This window comes from Boleophthalmus pectinirostris, unplaced genomic scaffold (assembly GCF_026225935.1).
Source record: "Boleophthalmus pectinirostris isolate CB_2022bp ecotype Guang Dong unplaced genomic scaffold, ASM2622593v1 HiC_scaffold_7, whole genome shotgun sequence".
NCBI classification, from domain to species: Eukaryota; Metazoa; Chordata; class Actinopteri; order Gobiiformes; family Gobiidae; genus Boleophthalmus; species Boleophthalmus pectinirostris.
The window spans coordinates 22,856,313-22,880,739 of NW_026571473.1; the positions used below are offsets into that span (position 1 = coordinate 22,856,313).

The 24,427-nt window shown below is 37.3% G+C and overlaps 1 protein-coding gene across 1 annotated transcript; it reads left to right on the plus strand.

The window, feature by feature from the left end:
* Window positions 1-226: 226 nt before the first annotated feature.
* On the plus strand, window positions 227-18,577 carry kdr (kinase insert domain receptor (a type III receptor tyrosine kinase)). The gene is given in 31 exon segments (XM_020918767.2): window positions 227-449; window positions 2,176-2,269; window positions 2,761-2,963; window positions 3,232-3,353; window positions 3,713-3,881; window positions 4,194-4,333; window positions 5,027-5,210; window positions 5,731-5,851; window positions 5,941-6,107; window positions 6,327-6,483; window positions 7,750-7,870; window positions 7,966-8,077; window positions 8,662-9,006; window positions 9,872-10,018; window positions 10,089-10,220; window positions 11,222-11,328; window positions 12,207-12,342; window positions 12,528-12,632; window positions 12,714-12,827; window positions 12,921-13,009; window positions 13,473-13,580; window positions 13,582-13,633; window positions 13,711-13,802; window positions 14,243-14,365; window positions 14,441-14,552; window positions 14,635-14,734; window positions 14,966-15,071; window positions 15,653-15,780; window positions 15,874-15,946; window positions 17,447-17,532; window positions 17,628-18,577. Coding segments are annotated over 31 exon segments (4,029 nt in total). The 5' UTR covers window positions 227-382; the 3' UTR covers window positions 17,845-18,577.
* The last annotated feature ends 5,850 nt before the right edge of the window (window positions 18,578-24,427 follow it).

Sequence of the window (24,427 nt, forward strand, 5' to 3'; positions counted from 1 at the left end):
AAAAAAAAAAAAAAGCAGCATTTAACCCCAGTATTTTACAGTATAGCTAGCTTTAAAATTAGCTTCAGATAGACAACCCCATATTGTTTCTCCAGGCTAAAAGATTGTGCTCATACTGATGTCTTGAGTTATCGGTTTAGTCCACCCCAGGCCTGGCCCCTCCTCTGCCGCGCGCTCTGGTCCTCTCAGCCGGATGGGACAGTGCGCACACATCACCGGACACTGGACACGAAGGACCGCATTTGGACTGCGACCAATTTACCAACATCGTTCTCGTAATTAATAAAAAATAAAACTGCGGTCAATGGATCTGCTTAGGAGCGTGCGCCTTTGATACCCGCATCAAAGTTTTTACTGTTTTTGTGGGTCCCATTGTTGGATAATGGCTTTAGCAAATTCCGTTTTGCTGCTGCTGCTTGGAATTATTGCACAAACGAGCTACGTCTCAGGTAAGAAATTCCAAACTTTTGCATTAAAACCAGTTTCCATGATTACACTGGTCTGTCTTCAAATGGAAATGTCTAGGCTAATTTACAAGTGGTTAAAGGTGCATTGTGTCACTTTTCTGGTGGACGGTACGTCAAATTCTTTGCTCCATGAAGATGTTATTGGTTTGTCTGGAATGTATCAGTGTTCTGTTGAACCTTTCTATCTTCATGGAGACCAAACCAGACCAAGTTACAGGTCAGATCTGTGGAGAGGCCCATTCATAACCCAAGTGCCTGTTTTTTTAGGCATTTTTGAGCTGTAAAACCATCTGTATTTGGATAAACATAAGGTAGAGATGTTTAAAGTCATACTGTGGAACATTCCAGGCAGAGCAATGGCATTTCCATAAAAACAAGTAGGTGATGGACCCCAACCTAAAAGTTACATTTTTAACTATTATCCTCACAGCCATTATAAAACTGCATTAGACGTTTGTAACGTTTCTAATGAGGATATTGAATGGAGGGAACATCGTTTGCTTACAATGGAGTATGAATGTAATTGCTTTTTCTGGAAAGTTCCACATTGCGGCATGAAATATATCTATCTTTTGGAGATGAGCACATGATGCCACTAGGCCAGTTGACATGTCATATCTGTGAACAGGCGAGCCTAACTGAGCTATAAAAAGAATAACCGAATAAATACAAAATGTATTATTTTAATGCCATTTTGAAAAACTTCTCAGGCAAAGCAATAATGAAGATGAGCAGGTGGCGGACCCCCCACTGGAAAAGCTACATATTACATCTTTAATTGAACTTGGTCTCTCTTAAGGCTAATTGATGACCAGAGTGGCTTGATAATAATTTATATCCTGTTATAAATTGGCAATTTTGACTATGGGACAGTAGGTGTATTTTCAGATTCTTGTATGTGATTATGTCACACTTCCTGATCGGGGCAAGAGACAGTTTTTTTCTGCTTATTTCATTGTATTCTCTTAAGAAATATCCAAAAGGTGAATTCACAAATGCTGGCTCTCATCATTTCTATTATACAACATGAACCACCTTAAACTGATTTATGATTTCATCCTAGTGGATTTCAAACGTTACTGTGCTTGCTTTTGGCATTATTAAATGACATTATCACTCACCAAATGGACATTAATGTTTAAAACCAGTAAACCTGAAAATTTATTTTACCAGTGACTTCGAATTGCCTTGGATATAACTAGTTCTGATTTTATAATAGTATAGGTCAGTCTGACTTGTTTGGCTGTCTGTACAATACTTAGGGCCTCTCGGGGAGGAGGTGGAAACAGGAACCCCACCTAAGGCCACACAGTCCTGAGCTATTGAGTCCAGACCGAGGCCTATCTGCCCCGGCTTCCTGTTTTGACACAACTCCGCCATTTTCTGCACTGTTGGAAAAATGGTCCTAGTACAAAACAAAAGCACTCAGCCCCATATCTAATCTAATTGGCTTTGTTTTGACCATATTCTTATTACTTTAGGTCAATTTTAGGCTTTCAAGCCAGTTTTATGTGTACATATTTATAACAGTTAAGGGTTGGCTTTGGACTTTTCTATCAGGACAATAACAGAATTAAAGAACAATTAAAGTATTGACCCAAAAAGCCAGTTAAGTTTTAATACTTCTAAAAGTATCTATGGGATTTCATGTAAAGGTACTTATTTTATTTTATCTGCTGCCTCTCATTTTGTTGTTTTGTTGATGCAGCTCTTGATCTTCGGTTTATGCCTGATCCACCAACTTTAAACATCTATGGCATCCACAGAATAAACAAGACAGACAATCTGCAGCTCATCTGCAGGTATTTACTGAACCTGTTGCTCTCCTACAGATATATAAAGAAATGGTAAAATCACATAAAAGCCATTAAAAAATAAATAAATAAATAAATAATATAATAATAATAATATAATATATATATATATATATATATATATATATATATATATATATATATATATATATATATATATATATATATATATATATATATGATATATATATGTGACAAATAAAGCCTTGTAACACATCACAAAAATAAGGTTTTGATTTGAAAACTGTCTGAACTGTATTTTAGCAGTGCCAATGCCGTATGTCTATAAATGCCTTGGTTGAAGTTCACCATAAAATGAATCACAAAAGCACTGACATCATTATCATTGTTTCATTTCATCTATTATTTTTATTTTTTTCAAAAAATTTAATCAACTCTTTTTCCAGCTTTTTGATAAATTCTATTAAATTATTTTAACCAGGTATGTAATATACTGATTGGTTTCATGTTGTGTTCAGAGGTCGTCAGTACCTAAAATGGAGCATACCTACCATTGCCAGCCGGTTCTCCATCAGTGACTGCAGTGGATCAGGCCTCTTCTGCTCCTCTGTGCTCATCACAAATGCCACAGCAAACGAAACAGGCTCTTACCAGTGCTCCTACAAGGACATGAAGGTCGAGGAGGGAAAGACCTCTGCTTCTGTCTATGTTTTTGTACACGGTTAGTTGAAATGTGGTCTGCACTTATGACATTAGCTCAAATATCAGAACTTGGTTATAATGTTCTCTAGATAATAGAATCCTATAGAGTCACACAGTGTGAATAAAAGGGTTGACTGTATAAAATAAAAGTTTTTCCAACTATACTCTGCTTCTACTTGATGACTGAAGAGGAGACTTATGGATGTAGTGAATGTAATTTAAAATATAATGTAAGTAATATTTATAAAGGCACCTGTTTTCACTCTGTGTTACTGATGTCTTTTTAGATTACAAGACACCATTTGTGCCCTCTGAAAAAGACTATGAGGTGGTTTTTATACGTGAAGGAGTGAAAGTGGTCATCCCCTGCAGAGGCTCACTGGAGAATCTCAATGTTACACTTCATACTGTAAGCAAAAACAGTCTCTTTTCACACACAGTCTGAACAATGTTGCTGTGTAATTAGGTGTCATTTGGTAATTCCTGTGTTATATTATGCCAAATAGAAGTGAATTACCTTATTTTTGCAACTATTTAATCAAGTCACTACAGTGGTCTTGGTATGGTATATAAACTGTGTTAACTCCTGGAAATCAAAGGCAAGAAAATAAAAATAGGTTACAACTTTTGTGCTAAACATTGATTGCTAATCATGACTTCATCAATTGTTATCTTAATAATAAACCTGTTATTATATCATTTATTAAAAAGAAATTAACTCTAGGGCCCTTTCTACGTTCAAAATGTATTAACTTTTCTTTGTGTCAGAAGTATCCAAATAAGGAGCTTTACCCGGATGGCAAAGACTCTCTGTGGGATGCTCAGAAGGGCTTCACTGTTCCTAGTCACCTCGTCAGTTACTCCGGCGTCGTCTTCTGCCAAACACGACTGAGCAACGAAACCTTCAAGTCTCCTTTGTACATCGTAGCAGTCGTTGGTAAGTTCAGAATCCACACAGACGGATGAGGTGGAAAATGTGAACTCCTATGTACTCCTATTTCAAAATAAAACATTAATATTTAGCTTGTCGTAGGAGTCAACAGATATGTTTGTTCAGCAGCACATTCTAAGCACAGACTGTATACAATTCTTTATACAGTCTGTCATTTTAAGTTTTAATACTTGTAATCATCTCATAGTATTTCCCATGTTAAGTCCACCTTTACTTGGCATTCTGAAACTATAGTAGAGAGCGTGTGGAACAATGGCTGGTGGTCTGACTGCGGTCTCCTCCCTCTGGTTTCCTCAGGATATAAGATCTATAATCTGACCCTGAGCCCGACCCAGGTCCGGCTCGCTGTGGGGGAGCGCCTGGTCCTCAACTGCTCCGCCAGCACCGAGCTCAACGTGGGCATCGAGTTCAACTGGACCCACTCTGGACACGCTCTGGTCTGTGACAAAACTATATCAATGGATTTTACCTATTGACTTATTGGCATTCTCTGTATTTGGTATGTCAGCTGTTTTAAAGCAGTGGGTGAATGGATTGAATTAGTGAATATGTTGGTAATACTTTTGAAGATGGGCTGTAACTTTTGTGGTGGAGGATCAGCCACCTGCTTGTCTGTAAGATGCAAGATGTTATTGCTTTGACTTGAATGTTCCACAGTATGGCATTAAACCTCTGCTTTTGCATTAATTTAATTACAAGTATTTTGTAATGTTGAGAAATATCTTAACAAACATTTGCTCCTACTGTGAGAGTGGTTGGCTCTATATAGATCTGACCTGTAACTTGGCCAAGTGGTGTCATCTGCTTGTTTTTTGCCACACCGTGACATATTACAGGAAAAGCAATAACATCCTCATGGATACAAGCAGGTGTGAACAACCCCACCAAAAAAGGGCCAAAAGTGCACCTTCAAAAAGTAATCAAGAAATATGCATTTTTAAAAGTTTAGTTTAGTTAGTTTTGTAATGTTTTGTTGTTTACATTGATTTGCTTTTTTCACCAACATTGCATTAATACAACAAAACAAACTACTGGAGCAACAGTAGCTTAATATGAAAAATAACAGCGAGTCAAATTTTTTAAAAATATACTGTATATTCTTTATTTAATATTTTGTGTTTTATTGGCAGACATCTGAAAACACATCTAAAGTGATCCACACCACTCCTCATAAGAAGAAGCTGTGGAACTCTTTGGAGCTGTCGAACACTCTGACTGTAGAGAACGTGAGTGTGGAGCACAGTGGAGAGTACACCTGCTCCGCCTCCAGCGGCCTCATGGAGAAGAGTGCTACTGCTATACTCAAAGTCTATGGTAAGAAACACACAATCTTCTTAGAGCAAAGACAATTCAACCATGAGAAACCTGAAAAGAAAAACAAGTACTTCAAAGACAGCAGGAGGTACAAAAGGTTAACACTGAATAGAAGGTGATGGACAGAATCATGATGGGAAGAAATGCATGTACAGCTAAATATTTTCCATTATTGCAGTGTCTGTTGGACAGAATATACTTAATATTTATCTTTCCGAAGTAATTTTTAACTTAACTCTGGAAAATGTGAACATATCATTGGAGATGTGGAAAGTTGGTAAACATTTCCACCATATATCTGAGATTAGGGGTATCTCCCACTTTGATAGTTTCCACAGAGACTGACATGCACTCAGTCAGTTTGCAAAATAGATATAGCTATGTTCAACTTTGCATTCTAGGCCAAGACATGAGTAAAATTAGTAGTTAGAGATTTACAGTTGCTCAGATTTACATATTTCATTATTTTTATTGTAGCATTTGATTCACATGTCAACTGGTGAAATTCATGTATTTGCAGAGAAACCTTTTATTGACATAAAAGGGCCATGGACCAGTGTTTGGGAGGTCAACGTTGGAGACAAGACACCCATTGTTATACCGGTCAAATACACCGCCTATCCTGAACCCAACTTTAAATGGTAGGACAAAATAGGAACTTGGATTACAACAATGCACTTTTTCAGATATATAATAGTCTAGATAATGACGTTTTTGTATCTTTGTGTAGGTTAAAAAATGGACTCCCTTTGAAGGAGGACTACAGGATCAAGCAGAAGAGTGATGCCTTGGTCATCCGTGAAGTCAAAGAGATGGATGCTGGGAATTACACCATGATCTTGACCAATAAGATCACTAAAGAGGAACAGAGGCGAGCCTTTCAGCTCATGGTCAATGGTACATAATGGGAATTGTACTTTTTGTTTTAGATTTGTGTGTAATAGCAACACAACTCAAAAAGTTTAATCTATGTTCTGACTCCATTCCTCAATAATTCCATTTAATTTGTACAGTTATTCTTCAACTCACTTCAAACAGTATCGTTCACATTGGTGATTTACTAGTTTTAACCCTGTAAGTGGCCTTTTAGCTTGACATTGATGATCTTTTCCACAGTGCCTCCGCACATCATCGAAAAGGAGGTTGCCATAGACACAGATGTTTACCCATTCGGCAGCAGTCCCACTCTTTGGTGCACAGTCCGTGGTGTCCCGACTCCAGCTCAGGTCCATTGGCAGTGGATGCCCCAGGAGGACTGCCCTAGGGCATTCTCGTAAGTCACTTTGAACAACACAAGCACCCATAAAACACTCTTTCAGTAGTATCCATACAACATACATCCATAAGCTTTAGGAAAAATACATGCATCATTTATTTGGTGTTTCATGAGAACAACTTTCTAAACATTGTTACCAAATTTAGTTTTAAATAACAGTTTGCAGTGTTACTCATTGTCAATATCTTGTTGACTTGGGAAGAGAAACAACTGCTTTCGTGATGTTGACCAAAACAATTTAGGAGATCACAATGGCTAGATTCAGATCAGCGGATGTAGATCATTCATCACAGAAAGTCAGTTTTTAGAAACATTACGTATTCAGCGTATTTCTGTTGTAGAAAAATAACACACTATCAAAAGTTTGAAGTTGAGTAAAATAAGAACACATCAATGGCTCAAACATTTTGGACTGTAAATATTATCAAAGCATGTGACTTGGCTTGACTTTGTAATATAATATACGCCTGAATAATTATATACTTTTTTGTGTCTAAAAGCATTAGATAGAGCAAAATATTATCAGTATCATATTTTTTGCACTCTCAAGAGCATTCTATAAGGCTGGCTGTGGCAGCATTGAGAAAATGAGTAACTACATTATTTACATTCCACAAAACTTACATTGACCCCAATCTGCAAAAATGTGTTTGTTTGCATAATGGTGAGTGAAGTATAATATAGTTTTTTGAGATAGTCCAATACAACAGCCAAGAACTAGTCATTTCATTGGACTGAAATTTAAACAATGTAGACACAGTTGTAGAAATGTTGACACAGATTTGGAGACAGAAGACCAGGACTGGGATCCTTATCTTCCCCCTGCACATCCGAGGACTTCCTTTGTCCTCCAGTATGTTTTCCTGTTGTTACATGACGCTGCCAAAAAATAGCTTTGTCTTGCTAAATCTGAGTTGGTTTTTTAAGTAGTAGAATGACACGGGATACGGGCTGCACATGACTGTGCCTCCTCATAGAAGCAAAGTCATAGATTTCCCAATTTCCCAAACTTGGTAGCACATAATTCTGTGGAGTTTACATGCTCTTCCTGTGTGTCAGTTTTCCTTATCAACCAAAAAAAAAAAAAAAAAACACGCACAGTAGGACAGTCTTCTATAATATAAAAATAATAAAATATAATAAAATACATGCAAATTTTCCCACAGCCAAGGCCAAGTGCATTATAGCCATACCTACCTGTGCAGAACTTAGAAGAAAGCATTAATTAAAACATATGCCATATTTTGCTTTTAATATATGCAGTTCAGGGCTGATGAAGTCTGGAGTCAAGCTGGAGGCATGTAATAACTGGAGAGACATCAAGAACAACACTGGATACAACAAAGTTGACCAAATCACCAGCAACACTGACCTGGCCAATAAGGTACATTGCTCTACTATTGTTTGTACCTGGAAAATAGTGTGTGAATGAAAATGAATGAAAATGAATAATTAACATAATCATGTTGTTTCTCATAGAAAATAATGAGCTCTCTGAAGATAAAGAAAGCAGAGGAGCATGCTCTGTACAGATGTGTGGCTGCAAACAAAGCAGGGGAAGACTCACATGTCATCTTCTTTCACGTGACACGTAAGAAGATTGTTTGCTACTCTCATTCATCTTTTTTCTTCCTCTACCCTCTCTGATACATTGGTCAGTGGTCACAGTTTTAATATATTACACATATTATTGCCTATGGATCATGTGGTTGAGTGATTGGTGGTGGCCAGAGGTGCACTGGGTGAAGAATGGCAGCTATTCTTCCATCAGCAATCAGTAATGGAAGTAGTTTAATATCACCAAGTATGGAGATTTTATCATTTTAATATATGAAACTGTAAATCCACTTTTATCCCCTTAAAAAGCACTATACAAGTATTCTTGTTGCTGAAGAAAATATAGATGATCAGCAATAATACTGAGACCAAATTATAAAGCAGAATTATCCCCCAGACACAATTTTTTATGTACAATACTGTTAAAAAAAAATTTGCTGCAATAAACGTAATACGATACTTAAGTTAAGTTTGCATCCATAATCAGTCAAAGAACTTGATAAGTTGTTGTTCCATCTGTCATATATTGAAAAATAAGTCGTGACAAGCCTAAATACAAGACTAGAACATTACTATTAATTATTGAAATTATTGAATTATAATTGTGTATATCTTCAGGTGGTCTGGATTTGAGTGTCTCTCCTCCCGATGAGCTCTTGGAGGAGGATGATGTGCTGCTGCGTTGTAAAGCCGACAGACTCATCTATGGCAACTTGGCCTGGTTCAGGGTGCTCAACATTTCGGATTCAGACCCAGTGGCCTCAGCTCTGCCCTGTCGCTCTCTGGTCCTGGAGCACACAGCCCTGCCTCACACTGTCCTGTCTCACTCTCGGGACAGTAATATGAGCCTGGAGTTGCTCCTGCCACAGGCTTCTGCGCAGGACCAGGGGGTGTACGCCTGTCAGGTACAAAACAACAAGACAGGGGAGAAGACCTGCCTGCTCCGGCGTATCACACTCAAAGGTATCAATACACTTCAATCAATAGAGCCTCAAAACAATTAGTAAGTGAGGTGCGCTGAATATAATGGGTAGACTTTGATGCTTAGAGTCTTGCAGATGTTGGGAATATAATGATGAATTAGTTTGGGAAAATACACTATAATGGGTGAAGTTGCAGGTTGTAAAAAAATGTAAAAAAAAAAAAAAAAGATGATGGGAAATAGTAATGTTCGAAATTTTCTTTAGACTTCTAGGTTTAGTCTTTAGAGCAGGTGTCTCCAACCTTTTTCCTCCGGTAAGCTACCTCTATAAAACAAAAAAGTTCCTAATTTTAGTGGCTGCAAGGAATTGAAACGATTATAAGAAAGAGGGCAAGCCTTTGGGTACAGTTAAATGTCTATGAAACATAAACTATTGTCCATTTAAGTTGGGCTTCGAAATGATACATGTACAATGGTAATAGGTGTGTATTTAACCAAATTTTTGTAATTCAGCCCAATGGTATAATTCTGAAATGCCTTGGTGAGCTGCTTGGAAGGGGGTGGAGAGCTACTGGTAGCTCCTGAGCTACAGGTTGGAGACCCCTGCTTTAGAGGAATTGTCCTAAGCTTCTGTCCACTGAACTCCAGATTCAGTATTATATGATTAGCTCTAAGATAGAAGGAAATATGTGAATACAAATCGGGTTATACTAACAAAATGAATGTTTGGCAGCACATATCACATTTGATATATTGCATCTGTCAGTAAAATATTCAGTTTAAAACCTGTCTACCAATGATTAATACAGTTTATAGCCAGTGGCGGATGAAACAAAAATACATAACTACAGACATAACTACTACATCACCTGATTGTGATGGTTTATGTTTTGAAATACACTTCAGGTCTTGAGCCTGCAAGGATCCTCAATAACCTGACTGACCAGAGGGTGAACATCAGCACCACAGTGAGTTTTATCTGTGACACTGCTGGGACCCCGAAGCCCACTGTCATCTGGACCAAGAACAACCACACTGTAGTGGAGGGCTCTGGTAAGCACTAGTTAGTGGTACATTTCTGTATGAAAAAATAAGACTCTTTCATCTGTGTGTTTCATTTTAGGTGTCATTCTGAGTCAGGACAATAATATTTTGACAATTCAGCGAGTGAAAAAAGAGGACAGTGGTCTGTACACCTGCACTGCCTGTAACAGCAGAGGGTGTGATATCGGACAAGCATTTCTGAGCACGGAAGGTTTGTCATGACGTTTTCCAATTACTACAAAATACTTTCCAAAGTATAACATATTTTTGAATAAGGCTTGTATAATACTACTAGGATTAGTTTAAGAATAGCACAAGAATGTATATCCTCCTGAGACCCGGCCCATTCATTTATGTTCTTTCTAGAGGACACTAAGTTAACCAGTCTGTCTTTTACATGTTTTCAGATGGTGAGAATAATGGGGAGAATAGGTTCCTCTGCCTAAATAGGGCTGGGGGATTATAGGGTACTCTTGTCCAGAATAAAAGTGCAATAGGAGTTAGTTTGTGGCTGAACTATGATTAAAAAAAATAAGAAATTAGAGTCTAAAAACTTTTTGAGGTGAGTGTAGAAGCTTGTCAGAGATGTTGGTCATCAAAAAAGTCGCTTTTGTTACGTTGTTAACTTCACAAGGATTTAACACCAAAATGTCCCTGGCGTCCATTACACAGGACATGTTACAAAATTATAAATAAAGTAAAATGAACAAAATCTAAATGCTAAGGTGTTCATTTACCTCCAAGTAAATAGAAATCACAAAAAATATATTTTACAATACACTTTTTTCTTCAGGTCCCAGGAGGATATAGTGTTAAATATTGGAATTCATAAGCTAAAATACATTCTGCCTTTTTTGCGTGGTGCATTCGGAAATAATTATACATTGTATTTTTAATATCAAAGAGTATAAAAATAACAAGGAAGGGGACAAGGAAGTTTCCTCGGTTTAGTGTACATCCTCTGAGGGGACTCCAGTCTCCTCTGTTGCGTACACCATATCAAACACTATCAAACAAACGCACTACGCAACCAGGGCTACGTGACACTGGCCTCGCTATCACAATGACCAGAGACTGATGCTAAAAGCTAACAGTGCTAATGTAGACTAGTAATTTGTGAGGCTGCCTGTAGCTGAACATACACAGCTCAACCAGTCTCCTTTTCCTTTCATTACTCAGTGCATTCTGAAATCTTATGTTTTGGTATTTCAGGTGTCGAAGAGAAGACCAATGTGGAGCTGATAGTACCCATAGGTTCTGTGGTCATTGCCATGTTTTTTTGGCTACTCATCGTCTTCGTCATTCGAGGCCGAAAAAGAGTAAGCATTTCCTGTCCATGCCACACTTTTTCCTTCCTTGGACTTTCCCTCCAGTTTTACACACAAAAGGGGTTGATAATGAATAAAAACAACATCTAAAAAACAACAGCATATTTTGTGCATGGGCGATTGACTTGATTGAAAGTGACTGGTTTGGCTCCGAGTATGTCCAGTCTTTTGTGAACTAGAACAACGGGGCAGTATGCTCACAGAAGTCACGTACAGCCAACAGGCAACTGGGCCTCTTTCATTGGACAGACACCAAAACACTCCATTAATTCCAAATATAATTAAATCATGCAGAACTAATGTTGGTTATACTGGACCAGTGGTGGATAAAGTACTCAACTTTGTAACTTAAAATTATGAAATGTTTTTAACAGTCTATTAAGTACTGGGCTGAAGAAAATAAACTACTACTACTACTATTACTACTTAAATAAAAGTACAGCTACAGAGGCAAACAGTCACTCAAGTAAAAGTAAAACTTGTAAAAGTAATAAAATACCCATTTAAAAGTAAAAAAAAAAAATATTATGTTAATTTGTTAAGCTTTTTCCCATTATTTTATCAAAACTTTTGACATGAACAAGGTAAAAATAACCCTTAAAATCAAATGTTGTACTTTTCAGTTCAGTTATGGAATAGAAAATACAGATACCTACTCTCAAATATAGTGAAGTAAATGTAAAATGTAAAACCTATTCACTTTAAAGTTTACTTATGTAAAGTCCAAATACCTAAAGAATGATACATATATTTATTTATTTATTTATTATATAATAATAAAACTTTACTACTTGCACTTTGTTACCTTCTGCTACTGTACTGCACATATTTTTTATGCTATAATTAAATAATATGTGTTGTTGTTTTAGTCCGCTGGTGGAGATCTGAAGACAGGATATCTCTCTATGATCCTGGATGCAGAGGACATGCCCATGGACGAGCAGTGTGAAAGACTCACGTATGACGCCAACAAGTGGGAGTTTCCTCGAGACAGACTCAAACTAGGTCAGAGTGACAAACAGTATTTCCACCAAGTGACCATAGGACTTGCATCATATTTATAATGATTAATGTCAGTAGTGATTTGACATTACATTTTTTTCCCCTCTAGCTTTGTTAAAATGTGTGTACTCAGTGAATTTATATTTGAGTAACTGCCCTTTATCAGTTTGTGTCTGTGTACTGCTCAGGGGAGCCACTGGGACGGGGAGCATTTGGTCAGGTCGTTGAAGCAGCTGCTTTTGGGATTGAAAAGGCAACAACCTGCACTACTGTGGCAGTGAAGATGCTCAAAGGTTTGGTTTTCTCTTATAGACTGTGGGTACTACGCTATTTGTCATTATCTCTCACACATAGGTTATTTCTCTGATCAACAGAGGGCGCCACTGCAAGCGAGTACCGAGCTCTGATGTCTGAACTGAAAATCCTTATTCATATTGGACACCATCTCAATGTGGTCAACCTGCTAGGAGCCTGCACTAAACCTGGAGGTGACTGGTCTTGAACCTGTTTTATTGTATAAAGAAACAGTTGACGTTTAAAGGTATAATTTCACTCATCTTGTTTGTACAATTGTGTTGTAGGACCCCTGATGGTGATTGTGGAGTACTGTAAACATGGGAACCTCTCCAGTTATCTGAAGAGTAAGAGAGGAGAGTACAGCCCCTATAAAGTGAGTGATGCATTAGCCTCAAATATTAACTATTAATTAAAGGCCAAACTGTCATTAGACGAAGGGTGTTTGAAATCATACATATAGCTTTAGCTGGAAGCAATTTTCTGACTACATATTTTTACTTACTTTACATTGGTAATATAGTGTATTTTAAGTAACAGTACTAATACAAAAAAAAAGTTTTAGTTACTGGTACTCTTCCAAATATGAGTAAGATTAAGTGTATAAGCGACATGAACTTTTGTTGACAATATTTAAATGAGATAAATATTTGCATTCCTGATTGGATTTTTGCTTTTCTAATTTTAATCTGTTATTTGGAAATGCCACATTCAATTTAAATCCAAAATCAGATGTTGTTCCTTAATACAACAGTTCCTCAGTGTTTGAGAACACATTTGATTTGAGTAATAATTCAGGGTGTTACTGTTTTTGAGTAATGATATTTTACTTTTCACAGAGAAAGCGCGTGAGCAGCCAGCGTTGGACCCGCTCAGAGGAGGACATGACTGAAGGAGACCTAGGTTTGGGGAAGATCGCTCAGTTAGACATCTGCACTGGGACCGCAGTATGCTCCTACAGCAGATAGGGCTTCCAACAACACCATGGACTCTCCTCAGGGTAAAGGCAACTCAGGTTATGTTTACAAGAACTGTCTTCTTTATTAATCATAACAGCAATGTCTTATGTAACCACAGAGAGTTCAGATGATGAACACCTGACCATGGAGGACCTGATAAGCTACAGCTTCCAAGTGGCCAAAGGCATGGAGTTTCTGTCCTCACGAAAGGTACTGGCCTCCTCATTGTAAGCATAGTAACACAGTTTGAAATATTGCAGACCAAACCTGCTCTGAAATAAATACATACTTAAATTAAATACTGTTTAAAAGTGCATTAGTATCTGCTGCTTACAAGCTAATACAGTACAAACAAATAAGACCCACTTCTCCACTAGACAAAAAAAGTTCAAACGCATATCACATCCCTAAAGTAGTGGGAGAGCTTGATTTTGTTCAGCAACAAATGAATTTGCATCATTTTATGATAGAGACAATTCAAAAGTCTAACAAGAAAAATCCATGTGCATTTTAAAGTTAAAATTACTCAACTGAGAAATGTTGTAAAAATATAAGGGCATTTGAAACTAGAAATTCATGGCAAGTTGAATTTATTCTGTCTTTACATTGTCAGTGATATTGACTGTTGTAATCTTGCTTTTGTGCTATAGTGCATCCATCGGGATCTCGCAGCTCGAAACATCCTGCTTTCAGAGAACAATGTGGTGAAGATCTGTGACTTTGGCTTGGCTCGAGATGTCTACAAAGATCCAGACTATGTTCGCAAGGGGGATGTAAGTTCACAAAAGCAAACGCAACATGATCAGCTCAAACTATAAAATCTACAAAATGTGCATCTTTATCTTCAGGCACGTCTACCTCTGAAGTGGATGGCCCCCGAGACAATATTTGACCGTGTTTACACCACACAGAGTGATGTCTGGTCGTTTGGAGTTTTGCTTTGGGAGATCTTTTCATTGGGTACGACCACCAAGGAATAATTTCATACAAATAAATAATGTGGAATGATCGTTTTAAGTAACAAATGTAATGTGCCTTTTAGGAGCGTCGCCGTATCCTGGAGTGTGCATTGATGAATCTTTTTGTAGAAGACTTAAAGAGGGCACAAGGATGAGACCTCCGGAGTATGCTACTACAGAAATGTGAGGAACAGAGTCATATACAGTCATGCACATATACAACTCACCACAAATAATATGAACTTACATTATAGTTTGGATAAAATCTGACTCAAATTGTTACCATTAATCTTTTTTTGTCTTACCAACAAAGCATTTTTACTTCAGTTCTTATTTCTCACCCCTAGCTGGTGCCATGACAAAGCTAAAATGAGATATGCTCTATGTAAAGTATTTATTGACTGACATTTACAGATACCAGACCATGTTGGACTGCTGGTTGGATCGTCCCACAGACCGGCCCACGTTTGCAGAGCTGGTGGAGCATTTGGGGAATCTGCTTCAAGCCAGTGCACAGCAGGTCAGTCGACATCAACACTTAAACATAACAAAAAAAAAAAAAACATAATATACCACACGAAACTTCATAATCTGCCAATCTTTGTCTCTCATCGTGTCATTGTTGCCTGTAAACAGAAAGAGCTTAGACTTGAAAGAAACATGCTCACACCCATTGAGCGCAGCCAAGTCATTGTGGTGAATTTCAGACATTATTATGCAACAGTACAAACTGTAACATTGTTATTGACTTTACAGGAAACTATGAAAGACACTTGTGCTTACACACTAACTATTAATATCAGTTGTTGACATGGTCGCAAATCAAATGTGTGCTGTTGTTTTTTTGTTTGTTTTCTTTTCTTTTGTTTTTTCAGAAAGTAGTGGTCTTCAAAAAACAAAAAAGGGTGTGTTGGTGGAATTGGATTGTAATTTTGAGTACTGGCTATCGCATACATAACAAACGGTTTTATTATTATGCTATTTAGATCAATATTTTTTAAAGATGAATGCATACTTTAGTTTACTAATTTAGTTTTAACATTACTTACTGTATGTTATTTCTCATTCATTGTTTTGATGTTTTCTGTGATGTCTCTACAGGATGGGAAAGACTACATTCCAGTAACGGAGAGCTGTCTTGTGACCTCTGACCCCAGGAGCCTGTACAGTTCACCTCAGTGCGGAGAGGTACCGGCCGCACAGCACTACGACCATCCTCTGTCTATTGGGTGAGTGTATGTGCATGTCATGTGAACTCAGCCTATACATTTAGTGGGTCTTTTAGTTGAATGAGTTTGGTCTTGTGATTTGACTGTGTGCAGAGTGTCTCAAGAGAGCGAAAGCAACGATCTCAAGACATTTGAGGATATAACGGTGGAGCACAGCAGTGTCGTGGTCAGTGTTTAGTAAATCTACTATAATAAAGATTTTTGAAGCATGATATATTGCTACAAAGATAATACTGCGATAAATTACGATATTGAAACTACTTTATACCACTGACACAAGAACAATAAAACAGGATAATCCCCCTAAACCATCTTTATCATTAGAAGGCCTAAGCTGCATCAAATGAATAACAGAGTGAAACTGTAATTAGCCACAAACATTACTTTTTTAACCCTCTACAGCTCAAAGCTTTTCATATTACAACACAAATCCCAAAAATGCCCCCATTATTGCAAAAAATTGTACACATGATAATTATTGAGCCCCAAAATATATTGTTCTGGCTTTGATGTATTGAACTATAAGTCAAAATAGTCATTATTGTGACAGCTTTAATGTTTAGTCCTTTGTGCTTACAGTAAACTCGTAATAATAAAACCAAAACACTGTAAATTAGAGATGCGCGGATTGCGGTTACAACCGCGGTATCCGCGGTTAATCCGCGGGTCGGGCGGATGACGTGACGAAAAATTATATTTTAATAAAATTCGGGCGGGTGGCGGTTTAACTACTGACAAAAAAAAAAAAAAAAAGTTATTGTTAGTATTGTTACGTACATCTGAAAAGACGAGTCTCATTGTCTATGCTTGTAGTATGAAGTGTACATCATATCCTTATTTAGCCCATTTGACCTTGTTTTTATGTTCTGAAGGTTAAGGTTGTGTCGGGTTATTGATGCCTAAGGTTTACGAGGCACATATTATATGCAGTTTATTTTATTATTTCTAATTTATTTCAGCTGTTTGCCAACACATAAGTGGCTATAGGGCCATATTTATTTAGTTATGCATTTTTTTCTTGCCTATTTCAATTGGAATATAAAGAGGGCATTGCCTGATTTCAGTAAAGGTTCATCTGGATGAGATGATCTGTCTATTTTGTTTCGATATCAGTTATATTTTAAAACACGCAGACATTATAGCGTAGACTGCCACTCGGGGTATTTAAAACTTAAAGAAAGACCGATGGAGTGAGGCTATGACTTTGAAATAACATCGGGCAATGGCAGAATTTTCAGAATGTAACAACATCCAACACGAAGGCAAGAAGGTTAAAAAATAGCCTAGTCGGAAAACGTTGTCAATGAATTAGCTGCGCAAGAAAACCAGGTAAATTTGGGGTTGTTGCGGACAATTAAGAATGCGAACATACATGCTGAGCGAATTTTGGAATGAATGAGCGACAGAGTTTGCATTTTTATCGAGGCTCCTTAGTTTGTTTGCTGTATGATTGTTCTAAAATCTAAAATCAACCGGTGGATGGCGGGCGGGTGCGGTTTTGAAAACCTTCGGTGCAAAATGGATAGCGGGCGGATGATGAGTTTTGTGTCGCGGTTACGGATGAAAAAATAGCCCATCCGCGCATCTCTACTGTAAATACAACCCCACATGATGATGAATAAAATATGATACAAGACATTTTTCACATGCATTTTACAAATTGCAGGAGGGACATTTGGACTGTAGCCTGGGCTTCTCATCTGAAGAAGTGAAAAGTCTGGATCCTCCGCTCAGCACCACACCTAACCTCAGGTCTGTTCCCCATACAACAATAACTACATTCTTTATACTATACTATATACTATACTATTCATTATTTTAAATCCTAAATTGTTTTGTATTTTCAGTCAGTTACTGCGCTGTAAGAGTAAAGAATCACTGGGTTCTGAATCATCCAATCAAACAAGTGGGTACCAGTCTGGATACCACTCTGATGATGCTGAGATGCCCATCTACGCCAACGAGGAGGTCATCCTCAAACACCAGAAAATGAAGAAGCCCCCACGTCCCAGGGCAATGGAGAAGTACCACCCAGATATCCGTTACAGCACCCCTCCTGTCTGACCTATGAAGCCTCTCATGTACATACTGTAAAATTATACCTGTAGACTTCACACTTTGAGGTATTTGCACACTGATAATTTAAACTTTCCATGTTATGGGAAGTTTTTCAGTCATTTTTTGAATCATTTTCTGAGAGCATTTACTAGGAATGTAGTATTCTCAATTATAGATTTCATTTTATTCTTTTTAATTGAAATGGTATTTCAAAGGCCAAATAACTCAGTAAATTATTCAACTAGCTGTTATAGAAATACAGATGTTTGGTCTGGACCCTTTCATAAGTGCCAACATTTTTTACTTTGGTGGACGCATATTTTGACCATCCTTAATGTAAAAATCAAAATGTTAATTTAAAACACGATCTGTAATACTCCTTTTGACTCATGACGGTAGGATGAGGAGTTGAAGCTCTTTGGACAGCCTGAGGAATGTGATCATGTTTACACAGAGTAAAGTGTTAAGTCGATGGAGCGCCCACTTCCTCAAGCACTGCCCATCGACATCCTGACGCACTGGAAACAGCATCTGCAAATGTTAGATAAATCTTTCTTTCTTTTCATCCTTTGTTTCTCTTGTTGACACTTGGTGCAGATTGGAGCCTGCAGATAATTATGAACTATATGCTTTAAAATTACAATTGTACAGTTTCGGACGGAGTATATTTTACAAGTGTATTTACTAAACTTCAATAAATGTAACTAGTTTTATAAATAAAATAACATACTGTATAGAAGGAGCTTTCTGTGATGTTTTTAACGTGCATCATTATGTCCCATCTTGTTGTCACTGGTTCTAAATTTAGTAAGTCTAGTTTCTGTTTGTTATATTCTCATTTCCTTGTGTTGTACCAAAACAATACGTTTTCAGTCTTGGCTATACTCCTTGTTTGTTTGACTGCAACAATGGCACAGCCTTGAGGAGAGTCTGATGTTCTCTTTGCAGTTCAAATGAGGAGCCAATACATCTTACAACAAACATGCCTTTTGGGTTGGTCAGTGGAAAGCCAGAAATGAGACATAAACCAGGGTCAAAACATCTGCCCCCTGACAGTTACATAATGACTATTGAAAAAAAATTACAAAATGGTTAAAAGTGAAGGAAGAAATTATTTCAGCCTAATTGAATAAATGAAGTTTATAGTTTTGGACTTTTTTTTTTTTTTAACAATAAAAACAACAAAAGAGGGAGAGTTACAGTTGAACACACAAAACAAAACAATTTGTCAAACTGGGACGCAGTTAATCTACACAGTGCAAAATGGCAACAGTTCCCTCTGTTGCGTAACAGCGGTAATTACACTTTTCACCGCCCGTAGCACGACGACAGGCGACAGAGGAAACGGCTCACATCTTCACGAGCGGGAACTCCGATTTCCTCTGGACATACCGGACAAACAGCACGAGGAGAGAGAAGGAAATGCACTTACGTCCAGGATCAGTCTACGTACGTCATGGTCAGTGGCCAAACTGGCTCATCATTAAAACTGAGTGATAATAACTGCTTAGTACTTTGTCTATAGACTTTTAGTCACAAAATATCCATCAAAAAAAATCCTTAAATGTTTAGGAGGCGATGCCTATGTAAGTAATAATCAATGTTTTTGAATGGACAACAAAACATGTCCAAAGAGGCCCAGGGGTTATAGAGAAAAAACAGCTTGGAGATGCATAAAAAAACTAAACAAAACAAAACAAACAAACAAACAAAAGTCAAAACTTTGATCAAAATCCAGTGGATTTGAGGTCATTTGTTCTTTAAATACATAAGCACCAGGGGGCAGTCATACCTCAAGTTTAAGCTTCTCAGTAAAAACGAACCTGCTCTCTCACACTAAATGTAACAATAATGCGTTTCATTATCAACACCAATCAGTCAATAAACATAATCTTAACTTTTTAAACTATTTTGACTATAACTATCCTCAAAGGGTAAATTAAGTACACATTTCCAGATGTACAAAATCACTATGTCATGCATTGTTCATTCACAACACTTATGGCTGCTTCTTGCACTTATGTCTCCTGCAACCACTGATGCCTTGCTCAAAGACACAACAACAGTGAGCGTGGCCCAAAGCTGAGGTCAATGAGATAGTGACAAAGTTGAAAACATGAGTACCAAAAAAAAAGTATGTTTTTGCTTATTTTCTGTAGACTGTAGAATATTTGTTTTTAGTAGTTATTGGAGCATTCAAGTGTATAATTGTAAATTAAATCATTGCACTATTCAATTTCAATTATGCTGTAATCAAAGATACTTGCCTTCTGTTCAAAATGATATCAGTGCTTTTTCTGCCACTCAAAATGTGAAACAGAGGAAAGCCACTTTTAGTGTGGATTTATTTTTACAAAATATTAGAAAAACTTTTTTTGGTCCACACTTTCTCTGGTATTTTGTGAGTAGACTATGAGTAATTGTTTGAAATGATCGTGATTTCAGTTAAGCCAAATAATCATGATTATGATTTAATGAAACTAATCAAAACATTTCATATGTCATGTCATGTAAGTCATTAGTAATATTGACATTTTGAGTTTATTGATTGACACTCACTTATCACCGACGCTGTTCTCATATTCCTGTTGAATAGGCCTTGGCCCACGTCCTGAATTTACGTCAAGACAAGTTACTTCCTCGCTCTTTCTCTTCATCGAATGACAGCACAGAAAAACACATGTCCGGGGTAAAACAGCTTTGCAAATTGTGATTTTGCCTTGTCTATTCATTGTTGTCCCAATAAGAAGAATATATTGATTGTATAGATATGCTGTTCCCTGTCAGACCAGACCAGCCTTATCTCAGCCTCCTGTCTCTCTGGTGTAAAGGTTGCATAGCAATATGTGTCAGTCAAGATCAACTCATCAGACAGACAAATGAATCCAGTGGCATTTAGTGGAAAGGTGTATGTTACACAAAATCTGAGGAAAAAGTCTAACTGTATTATCTATAAACTATAAGTTTTTCTCTAAACCACAGCCCTCCAGTTGAACCCATTCTTGATCTATTGACACAGGCTACTTCTTAATTTTAGCTGAGGTCTAGGGACAACTGAAGAATGACTGAATTCACAAAGAATTTTCAAGTTCAGTAAAGTTCATCTACAACATCTGCACTTACTACTACTGAACTGCCGCTACAACCAGAAGGCCTACTGGTCAACATTTTCCATAAACTATACAACTTTTGGGTCTGCAGCCTGTTTGTCTCCATGGAAATGTTATCACTTTGCCAATAATGTTCCCATGTATGGCTTTAAATGTTCATGGAGGCAAGTAGGTAACATATACATGTCACCTGCATGTCACATTAATTTAAACTATGTACAATTGATATGATTGTAAAAAAAAAAAAAAACACCATGGGGGTGACAGTTACACAGTGAGTGATTAGGCTGTTAACCTTAGCTCATACACAAATATCGATAATTACAAGAAACAGAGAGAGTACTTTGAATTATGTGATTTATTAGAGGTGTGGGTCTTGCCCCAGGGCTGCTGTGTTTGGAAGAGGTCATCTGGAGATGGGACATGCGTGTGTGTGTGTGTGCGTGTGTGTGTGAATGAGTTCAAGTTATAGTTCAAGCTATACATCTATAGACAGTGACTCTTTGTGACATGTTTGATACTTGGAGCAAATTAAATATCAAACAATCTAAACTTCAATATGAGATCCAAACCTGATAAATTGGAAGTTACATTTGCTTCCCTAAAAATTCAAGAGTGCATATGGGCCCCAAAAGTGTGGTTAGACTGAGTGCACCAAAGAACAGAAACTCTAAACAAATCCTTTTGATTTACTCATCAGAATTTATTTGTATTTTGCTTGTTTTTTTCTGCAGACTACAAAGCAAAGACTTATCCATAAACACTTCTTTTACGACGTGTTTAACCTGAACGGCTTGCCAGGAATCTCCTCACTACTTTCACTCTCTCTCCCTCTTTTCACTCTCCCTCTCTCTTTCCTTTTCTCTCTCCCTCTTTCATAGTGAATACTTGTGTTACCTGTGGTCTGACATCATGATGAAGTACTGACCAGACGAGGGATCATTTGATATTTTATCATTTGGAGGCCTACTGTGAAACGCATATGGGATAGATGATGGTATATTGGGCATTATATTACAGTCTTGAATGAAAAATAGCACACTTACTGAGGCCAGTGAGAGAAGGGCCAACAATACATGCTTTGAGTTATTGTGCAGTCGTGTGATGTGTCTGTAAGCAGCCCTGTGGTAAATACTTATTGTAAAGACTGAATCACTTACATTTTAAAGTCATGAGATAGATGCTTGTATCTTGTATAATTTCACTTTATGTCAGTACAATCCCCATCAGGCTAATATCTCTGGAAAGGCAATAATTCATTCTAAGCCGTCAGGTGTAATTATACAGTTTAATGCTCGCAGGGTTTGTTCTATAACACATTTACTAAATTTAGAATTGCTAGATGAGTGGAAAATGCTTGGCACAGTCCCAGTTATAGCTTCCCTGACATACTTGCATGTCTTTGCGGTGCCAAATTTAAGTCAGAGAAGTTATTATTATTATTAAAAGTTACAATATTATTAGATTCTATAAATTTATCATGCTCTTTCCTGAAGTCTGTAAAAAGAAAACAACAACAAAGATATAGAGGTAGTGGTGGAGGTGATCGAAAAATCGAATCAAGTTTTAAACAACAACTCAACCTCAACTTGCTCAAATTTGCATTTGAGGTTGGAGTGCTCAAAAGATTTCTGTTTTTACTGGCTTATACCGTCAAAGCTGATCCCGTCAGATCCCCAGAAGCTCAGCAAGGCCGGGCCTGGTTAGTTCTTGGATGGAGACCGAATTCCAGGTGCCAGTCACAAAAACTGTTGTTGTGTTCTTAGGCAAGGCACTTCACCCACATTGCCTAGTATAAAAGTGGTGTGCGTGTGATGGTGGTGATTGGAGGGGCAGATTGGCATGTTGCGCTTCCATCAGTCTGCCCCAGGGCAGCTGTGGCTACAATAATAGCTTAACACCGGGTATGGAGTGAAAGAATAATGATCTGTAAAGCGTCTTTGTGACATATGTCTGTGAAAAGCGCTATATAAAGTTACTTACTTAATTCACCTCCCCCCTATCCATGCCTACTGCTCTGTAGCTTATTTACTTGCAGATATAAAAAAAAAAAAATCTGACTCCAGGTCATTCATGCAGTTTTGAACACACTATTAGTAAGAAATTTTTGATCAATATTGCAAAATATAGTAAACAAAATTGTAAAATTGTATAAGTTGACCATAAGACCCAGTGCACGTTCACCCGCTGATAACGTGCAGTAGTGTGATAAACAGTAGGGTCAAACTGTGAATAATTGTGAAGTGACTAAGAACATTTTAGACATATGCTCTGAGTTGTTGCACTGGGGAATGCACTCAGGCATAAGGATGTGGAATAAATGGGTATAAACAAAACCGTTAAGTTAATAGAATATTTAATTATACCTTTAGAGTCATTCAATTGTAAACTGTTCAAAAGAGCAGCCTTCCTGTGATTGTGAGCCTTTGCCAAACCAAGTATTAAAAAAGAGCAACTGTTTTGGGCATGTTGATGACTGTCAGGAAGTGATGCCTTTAGAAACTATTATTATTATTAAAAACTTGAACTTAAGCAAAATTAAACTTGTTTATTGTGACAGACCCTTAAGGCTTGGAAAATTGATGTCAGTACACTGAAATATTTTTTGTAAAAGTAAGACTGTTACATGATAAAAAAAACAACAACATAAAACAATGCACTGATGTGTGTGTGCATATGTTCCATTTATCAGTCCTGTAATTGAGTTAGACACCAGTCCAGGACAATGGCTGGAAGAGCGTAGTGTATTTATTTGAACTAGTTTTGGACACTTATTATTTACGAAGTGCAGTGAGATGGAAAACAGAAATCACAGACTGTAACAATAACTCACGTCACACTTGTCATTATTTGTAAACAGCATGATGCAATTTCAAATTACCAACTCTGCTGAGAAAAACAAGATGATGACTGAGTGGCTTTATTTGAAATGTGGACGGAAACACATAAATGTGCCAGTGATGGATTGAAAATGGCCAAGCCTGATTTCTGGTTCTGACCATAACAACTGTATTAATTGTTGTATCCAACTTCTTGCTTATTAGGGGTTCATAGGATTACATTTGTGCAGAACTAGGACAGTGCTGGTGGCATTATTCATGGTACACATAACACACATACCTTGTACACTATTGTCCCTTACTTATAAACCCTTTGTGTGTGTCAGTATAAATCAGCTTTTATCTCTATCAGTTTTAGTCCTGATTTAATCCTCCTTTAGATCCTCTCATTGCCATTATTAACATCAATATTTGCAATTCTGGAGTCCTACGAGGGTCAGTGCTGGTACCGCTGTTCCCTAATTGTATTACTAATCAATATACTATATTGTTTTGATCAGAAATTTAACTCTGCTAATCAGTTGGACATTTTCACATAGTCTGGCAATGTCCCAAGATTGCCCCTTACAGAGATCATTAAAAACATTAAGTTTATTACAGGACTGCAATTGGAGGAAAATATTAGTATATTTTATTTGA